General features: G+C 30.9%; 1 protein-coding gene across 1 annotated transcript; it reads right to left on the minus strand.

Moving 5' to 3' along the window:
* Positions 1-1,171: 1,171 nt before the first annotated feature.
* LOC123300560 (kinesin-like protein KIF23) lies at positions 1,172-5,202 on the minus strand. Its single transcript, XM_044883150.1, has 5 exons — positions 5,182-5,202; positions 4,865-5,111; positions 2,077-4,020; positions 1,705-1,947; positions 1,172-1,504 (listed from the first exon to the last, which is right to left on the minus strand). The coding sequence occupies exons 1-5, from the start codon at positions 5,190-5,192 to the stop codon at positions 1,322-1,324; spliced, it is 2,628 nt and encodes an 875-aa protein (XP_044739085.1). The 5' UTR covers positions 5,193-5,202; the 3' UTR covers positions 1,172-1,321.
* Between the last annotated feature and the right edge of the window lie 3,532 nt (positions 5,203-8,734).

An 8,734-nucleotide genomic window follows, 5' to 3' on the forward strand; every position in this document is an offset into this window, starting at 1 on the left:
AACTATAAAAAATCTCGTAGCCAAAGGAATCGCTACGATAATTATGAATAGTTGGAAATATAAATTAATTTATATTTCCAACTATTTACTTTTCCACTATCACTTGTCGGATTAAATAAAATATTACCAAGGTTATTGAGAAAATTGTTCCAGTTGCAGGAAACGTCTTCGAAATTATTAAAGAAAAGTGAAAGAGTACTAAAAGGTATTATTAACATTTATCATGAATTATAAAATTACAAACCACTTTTACCCGCGACTTCCATCGAGTATGAATTGAATAACAATAGATTCAATGACGGAGACACAGAAAGTTTAATAAACATTCTTGAAAAAATTGGCAGCACTGATTAGTTCCTTCTTAACCCGTTTGGTAATAGAACTAGCTCAGAAAACTATGTCGGATTCCCTTAAATAATAACGCCCATATTTTCCCCAAATTTTTTAACTATTATCCTCTACTCTTTTTCACTTTTCATCCAGAAATCTGATTTCCGTTTATAAAGATCGATTCCAAAATCAACTAGTAAAATAAAATGATTCTGGTGATTGAGGAAGTGAATTTTTTTCTGGTATTTTAACAATTTTCTTTCAAATATTTTATTTTATAATTTTAGAAGAATTTTATTTTATAATTTGTTATTTGCACTGTAACTATCCTGCGTGAGTTTTGAAGGGAACTTTAATATTCTGAAAATATAATATGATCTGTTCTTATAAATATTTATTGAACAATTAATAACTCTATTTTCTGGCATAAAATTGGTATAATTTTTAGGTTTCTGTATCAAAAAATAAATAAATATTGACTAAGTCTACCTGGCATATTTTAAGCCAAGGTCTCAGCTTCTGATTTTAGATGCCTTTTATTCGGATGTAAAGATAGTCTTTGAAAATAATAATTTTAACGAAATTCAAATTTTGAGAAAATACCTTTGTTGATAAAGTATTTCTTTTTTTCAATTTAAAAATTGGCACAATTTTGACGTCATGGAATAAAAATACCTGAAATGATTTTCAGTCACTCGAAATTTCGTTCTCAAGAAAGATTTCTAACACTTTAAGTGAAACTCTAATATCACGATTTTAAAGGAAATTAAAAGGACGGATACAAAAATATTTTTTGCAGATCTTTTGATTCAGAGAAGATGATCATGGTCCCAAATATTCAAGAAAGTCGGCGGTTTAAAAATAATATATTAAGTTTATTATCTTATAAACGGGATTACAGAAAAACCTATTTAAAAGTACAAAAAAAAAATTATAAAATACGAATGCAAAATTAAGTACACATTCCATTGAATAAATATAAAAATAAAAATTATGATTTTGAACGTTTACTTGTATTGTGACCCTCGATACCAATTGAACATCGAGCGGTTAATTCTGAACTATTTGGGGGTATGGATCGTTTCCGTGGACGGGTAGGTGAATCTTGACGTAATACTTCAACATCATTAAAGATTACTTGAGCTCCTCCACCAGTTGTTTGGATGACATCACCCTGAAACAATGCAATAAAATTATTACATATTTTTATCAGCAAATTCGCTATTTCTAAATTTGAGACGACAAGTATTACGAAAAAACTTCCACTTTTTCTAAAAATTGATACACATTATCACACTAGACTGTACATTTTATTGCCCTCCCCCCTTCATCCCTATTTCTCTTATTTGCGTGACGTAATAAATGTTTACTTACTTTAACTACTCGAGTTTCAATTTCCCCATCGGTATCAGGTTCTTGTGAAATTAGACAATATTTCGAAACAGATTTCACAATATCGTTTGGCGTAGTCAACTTTGTTAAAGTTTTTGTCTTTTTCATTTGTGGCTGTAAAAGTGTTCCTAAATCAGTTGCCAGTCCACTACGATGTTCCAACCATCGTTCACAAGGTCCTACAGAACGTGATCTTCGTCGAACAGGTGTATTACCACTCCACATCTGTTTGAATAAAAAAATAAATAAAAAAATTTCGTAGTTTCCATCATTTCTAGTCCTTCAGCGAACATATTTTCGAATTATTTGCAAAGCTGGCGATATGATTATTCTGGGTTAATATTTATTACTTACCTTCGGCATATATTGATGTTGCTGTTGATTAGAAGCCGGTGCTGTCCTTGGTGAATTAACAGCATTTAAATCTAGCTCCGTTAAAACACGATGTTTATCACTAGGTGTACCTTTAAGCGCAAGTAAATCTAATTCACTCGATGCGGTCGAATTTGCTTCATCAAGTACAATTTTTCGAACTTGACGTATTTTACTTTCTTTATCTTTCATACGCTGTCGTAAATTTTCACGTTGTTCACGTAATTTCTGTTCAAAATCTTGATGTAATTTTTCTTGATGATTAATTAATTTCGTATCGTATTTTTTCTTTTGTTTTTCCTTTTCCAGCACAGTTTGACTTACAATTAATTCTTTCTCATTGATCTCAATTTGTTGAGCATAAATTTGTTCATTTTTACGTTCGATCGCTGTGTGTAGCTCGTCACGTTCTTTTTCTGTGTCTACTAAACGATTTTCCAGTGTGTCAATTCGTTCAAGGTATTGATTACTCGCTACTTTTAAAGATTCGATTTCTGCTGCAGATGATAATTTATAAACATCGTATTCATTACATAATTTTCTAAAATGAGACTGTCGTGTTCTAAGATCTTCTAACAATTTATTCCGCTTTGTCATTCGCTGCTCCAACGCATGGCGTAATTCTTTCAAAAGCTCATAATCTCCGAAACTAGCGATCTTGACTCTTGGTAATTCATTCAAACTATAAACTAAACCATAATCGACATCTTTATCAGACTCCAAACATATGGGATCCGGTTTTGATGGAGGTGGCATTATTTGACGACATCGTCTTCGATCAGTTATTACAGTCGCTGAACGGGCAGCTGAAGTTGGTGGTAACGCATATCGACCATTCTTGGGTGTTTCAATATCCGTTGGTTTCACTCGAGGTGTCACTTCCACATCGATTTTCATCGGTGTCGGTTTCGCAATTTGTACGTCTTGAGACAACTCAGCGAATTTCATTACTTGTAACGATTCTTCGTAATCTAATGAGCTAGGATTTACGCATACAATCATTCGAACATAGCCTCCACCCTCGAAATACATTTTAAATAAGTGTGTCAATTTGTTATCGCGATATGGAACTAATCTGGTTCCACCTGTTACATAATTTTCTCTTAATATTTCTAAGCAAATTCGTAAATTAAGCAATGAATTGTTTATGTTGGAAGCTTCCTTTAAACGGGCTCCAGTATTTTTGGTGCGACTTGATCTTTCACTTCCGGCTAAATCCACAAGAGAAAGTTGACTTATCGTAATTTGTTGGTTTTCATCACAGTTAGCGGAGGTTTGCACTAGACGAATTGTAAAAATTGAGTGACTCCGACTGGATTCTGCGTTCAAATCTGTGTAAGCCATTCGTTTACGCTTTTGTCCCCTGCAAAATAGCGTCATCGCTTCCGATGGCGATTTCACTTCGACTTCAGTGACACCATGTACAAACATGTTATGCATATAATCCTCGCGTATTATTTTATTTTGTAACGATTTCTGATTCTCATCGAGTAAGTCGAATACTCCATTATTATAAATTTCGACGAATGTTATAAAGACTGAATAGACATTAGAGGTATCGAGACCTTTTAAGGAATATATTTCGCTGCCTGATAATGAAGCTAAGCTACTTTCTGATGATGATTTAACAAGCGGAGGCGCACGACGTTTACTTCTAGCGTCATCGGATCGATCACTCTGTGCATCAGCATCGGTTTGCATTTCAAAACCGTTTAAACGGTCTGGTTTAAACACGTATTTTTCAGCTTGATAATCGCCGATTGTTTTGAAAAGTGTTTGAATGCAACGTGGCATTATTCCAGCTGACTTGCTATCGCCAGTCATCGTGTATGTTTTTCCACTTCCGGTTACACCATATGTAAAAAGTAGACCATTTTTACCTTGAATTAAACCTTCGACTAACGGTTGAGCTACCGTTTCGAAGACCTAAATGAAAATTATCACAACATGCATATTAAAAAGACGGCGCAAAAAATAATAGGGAATATTCATGAATTTTTTTTTTCGTAGCAAAATATGAAAATACCGTAAAAAAGATGATAAAAAGTAAAATTTAAGCCAAGTAAAACGGATGATATAAGCATTTTAAACTACTAATTAGACAGAGATCGAACATAGTATTTGACGTCATTTACTAAGTTTGTCATGAACCATGTTTTGCTAGACAGATATGCAAACAAATCTTCGATGGCTTTTATCTTCATCGTTTTTGTAGTCAATCAGAAAATTACTTTTCTCTACTGTTTGTTACAAGAATAAGGTTTAATTAAAACAACATCAGAGCCGAAAGTAGAGCTAAAAAGACCCCAAATCAAAACCAAATTTGGAAATGATTATTTTTGCAAAATTCCCCCCTCAATAAAATTTTTTGCACATGTGGGATTGATGGGGACTTTTCACAATTCATTTATAATAGTATTTTGAACATTCATACCAATTTTTAGCTCTATGGGAATTTTTGTAACCTTATACTTATATTTTATGGACTAATTTGACTGGATAAATTGTATAGGTAATTCATTCAGTCTGTGATTAGTTACTCAGTCACATAACTGATGCTAACGTTATTCGATTATAGAAAATTCACTTTCCTTCGAATGTCTTAAAATTGTATGTCCTAAAGTGATACCAATAAAAAAGATGTCACAAAACAAGCAATTTTGATTAAGGTTTTGAAATTCTGGTTAATCAATAGCGTTGGCTTTTGAGCACTCTATACCTCGTTAAGTCTTAATAGGCAAAAATAATTGAGTAAATCAAAAATGTATACCTGTTGTTGTGTAGTATCCGGTATAAATACTTCTTTGAACATAAACTGACTTTCTTTTGAAACCCCACGATAATTATAATTATTTGCATTATCAGGCGGGAATACACAAACCACTGAGGATGATAAGACTCGCATACATACTTCTTGATTTGTTGGTCGTAAACGACAAAATACTTGTAATGCATCTTTTTCCAAAGCATTTATATTTTTCGGTCGATTTTTTGGTGTTTGAGGGTATGGTTTTCGACTAATGTTAAAAACATTATATTAATATTATAAATAATACAAATCGTAATTGAATTTTAATAGTTACTCACGCTGATTTCATTTTTTCGCAGTATTTTATATAATTTTCTGTATTTATATATAAAATTATTAAATTTTTATGCAGTTAAAAAGTTTCTTTTAACAGTTTTAAAAATAACATTTCATTTGTAGTAAACACGTCTGTGATTGGTTGATTCTTTAACGTTTTTCAACGAATATGTCATCTCAAATGATACAAAGGGTTGAGTCTTAGATATATTTACAGATGGCAGCACTTATTAAATATATAAAATTCAAATAAAAGCCAATAAAATATTCAAAATCAAAAATCAAATAAAAATTTTTTTCTTAAATTGGAGGTTTTCGACTATCTCGCTTTAATAAAAAATATAACGGTCCGAAACATCGGACAAGACTTTATAATATTATAAAATTGATTATTCTTGTAACATTTTTATTGAAAGCAGCCAATTGTAAGAATTATTTAAAAACAAGTAATGAGGAACAGGCTTAGGTATTTATTGGATTTAATATAATATTTAGAAGGATGTAGTTGGGTAAGGGTGAGGTTAAGCAAAGATTACCAAGTTACAAAAGTTACTTAATGGACATTTTAAATAATATTTGATCAATTTTTGGTATAATTATAATTTAGGGTTGATTTGACCACTTTTGACGATTTCATGCCCTCCGGCTCCACGGCTACAGGGGGAGGGGTCCCAAGGGGGAGTTATATCAAACCTAGAACTTGTTGATATAAACCCTGATGCGAAGTTTCACTGCTGTCCCCTCAGCCTCTCCCTAGAAAATCCCATTTTCCTGTATTTGGAAAGGTTTTCCCTAGGTATAATTATAAATGGAATTGATGAAAAGGGAGAATTGAATAAAAAAAGCTCAGATTATTTTTCCACTTTTATTAAAACGCACGCGCACAAATTAGATACATCAATGTACTGTGACCGATATATTTATATATATAAAAAACACTCGCATCTAGATTATAAACAGTTAACGAAACATATTTAGATACGGTGAGAAAAGGTTAATATTTGTTTTTAAAGTCCTACTTAATTTGAAATGTAAATTTTCAAATAAACAAAGCGGATTTTTTGTTCTTGATAAAATTATGTAAAAAATATGTAAACTGCACTACCTTTTTTAAAATTATAAATCGGTATTATTATGGCGTCTGTTAATTGCGTTTCTAACTGAAATAATTTAAAATTATTTCATTTCCAAACATATATTTTAATTTCATGTAACTATGTCATGGAAATGCTACGAATTTTTTTCTTTATTCCTCGTTTATCAAGGTTCATGCTTATAATCACTCGAGTCGTTAAAACAGTATGGATATATATACTTTCCACCGTTATTGCTAAAATTTCTCATTTCATGGCAAGTAAACAATGTTACTTGGGATAGTCTAATTCGAAATGTATGTGGAAAAAAAAGGACAGATGTCAGTTTATGAGCCTAATTTGCTTGAACTAGCTATTAACGAATATTTTTTCTTAAGAGTAAGAGCTTACGCTTTTCTTCAAAAAGTCCTAGTGTGCAGTAATTTTGTAAATTATTCTATAATTTATTTTGAAGAGCGATAGTCTTTATATAAGAAATGCACCCTAATGCATTTAATCTAATCGTTTGTCTGTATGCTTTGTTGCCACTGTTAAGTACTGTATTTGATTTTAGTCGACGATTGTAACTACATTAAAAAAAAAAGCTATTATGGTTTTCTTTTTCCATGAGTGAAGATAAACACCATTCGTATTTCGGAGTTAATTTAGAAAAATCAACTCCAAGTAGTAAATTTCTTACAAACGTGTGATTTATTTTATAATATTACTAGATCGTTAGATGGCTTTTAGAAAAAGGTGCCATTATAATATAAGTTATACGTTTTCGAAAGTTCTTCGATTGTGAATTTCAACGGTCTAACTTATCGAGCGATTTCCAACATATTAAGGTCACGTAGTATCTAGTTTAGATAGGAGACGTTTTAGATTTACCTCCCTTTACAATGATACCGTTTGGCGCTATAGGTATCAAATTTATTAGCTTTATATTGCGTCTGTTCCTAAATAAATACCATCCATCATGTTGCCCACCACAGTTTTGTCTTTGTCCTTCTTATGTTAAGTATATAGGAATGACAAAGACAAATCGTGATGGGCAGCATATGACTTGTATTAAGGAACAAACCAATTGTATGTGTTTATTCGCAACTCCAAGAAACTATAGGTTGCACTGTAATGGCGGTTGAAGAGGGTAAAAACATCTATCTTCATGGTATAAACAAGCAAAAATCAATATTCAATTATGTAATATGTTTTGATAAGTTGCTTAATTTACTACTTGTGGCACTAGCTGTTTTGCACGCAATAAATTGGTGCAAGCTTTCATGGAAAACCACAAAAATTAATATATTATTAACAAATTTATCGTTTTAAGACTCGAGTGGATGGCAAAATGGCAAAAAAATAAAATAAAAATGGTAAAATATTTTTTTTAGGTAGTACAGTGTGTTTATTTATGTGAATACATAAAAAGTAAATATTTTATTAAATATATTTAATTTAAATAATAATATCCTCACTTTATTCGGTCAACGAAATGACGTTATTCAAAAAAACTTTGGAGGAAAAATGCTGAGCAATATACATATTATGATATGACATTTGAGCTTCATTTGAAATGAGCGTTAAATGGCGTGTTGATTGATGTATGTGATAAAATTATCGATTTAATATGACAAATATATCATACACTTTAATATTTTATATCTAAAATTATAATAATATTTATATTTATATATATATAGAGATCATTCATCAAAAAATAGATAATCAATATTTATTTTTACTTAAGCCTTATATTTAAATATACATACTAAATTTTATCACATACACAAGAATACGTACCAAAATATTTTTTGAATATATTTACATATTGAAAATATTTTTATTTGAATTTTAAAAACGATAATTTACTGGCAAAATATGAAATCACGCAGATATTCTGGAAAAAAAATCAGACCTGGATGGTTGTAAAATAATCCCGTCATCAAAAAAAAGACAAGCCAGGTCATTCTCTGTCACCGAAAAGACCAAATTTGACCTGTGATATTATAAACTGAAATATAGCACAACAATAACACGTGTATTGGTTAGTCACTTCCACTCAGTGACGGTCGTTGTCTCTAAGAAAGGTGCTTCCTTTAAAAAATGTCCTACATGTTCTTCAGTTCGAAAATAGAAAAGTGATTTGTAAATCTTCATATTGGAATGATACTGATCAGATTATTGGGCTATGCATTTTTTTGTGTCAGATTTTCAACTTTTCCACGATATATCATATATACTTGAAAATTTACTTGACAGAGAAAAATAACCGATTTTGCTCAAGAGATTGATCTTTTCCAGACTACCAATATTTTATATTTCGCCATAAATAATTTAAATCTGGATTCATATCAATTAAAGAAATTAAACTAAAAAACAAACTACAGTTCGTAATATTCTAATTGACTTTACGTACAAGACTTGAAAAAACGGTTATCATTTTGAATAAAGTCACTTCGCAACTTACTGCTTTTTTTTA

The sequence above is a fragment of the Chrysoperla carnea genome, chromosome 1, assembly GCF_905475395.1.
Source record: "Chrysoperla carnea chromosome 1, inChrCarn1.1, whole genome shotgun sequence".
In the NCBI taxonomy this organism is placed as follows: domain Eukaryota; kingdom Metazoa; phylum Arthropoda; class Insecta; order Neuroptera; family Chrysopidae; genus Chrysoperla; species Chrysoperla carnea.

Excerpts from the sequence above, each read along its gene's own strand:
- LOC123300560 (XM_044883150.1), bottom strand. Across the intron at positions 4,021-4,864 it reads CGGATACTACACAACAACAG|GTCTTCGAAACGGTAGCTCA; the intron begins GTATACATTTTT and ends ATTTTCATTTAG. Across the intron at positions 1,505-1,704 it reads TTGAAACTCGAGTAGTTAAA|GGTGATGTCATCCAAACAAC; the intron begins GTAAGTAAACAT and ends GCATTGTTTCAG.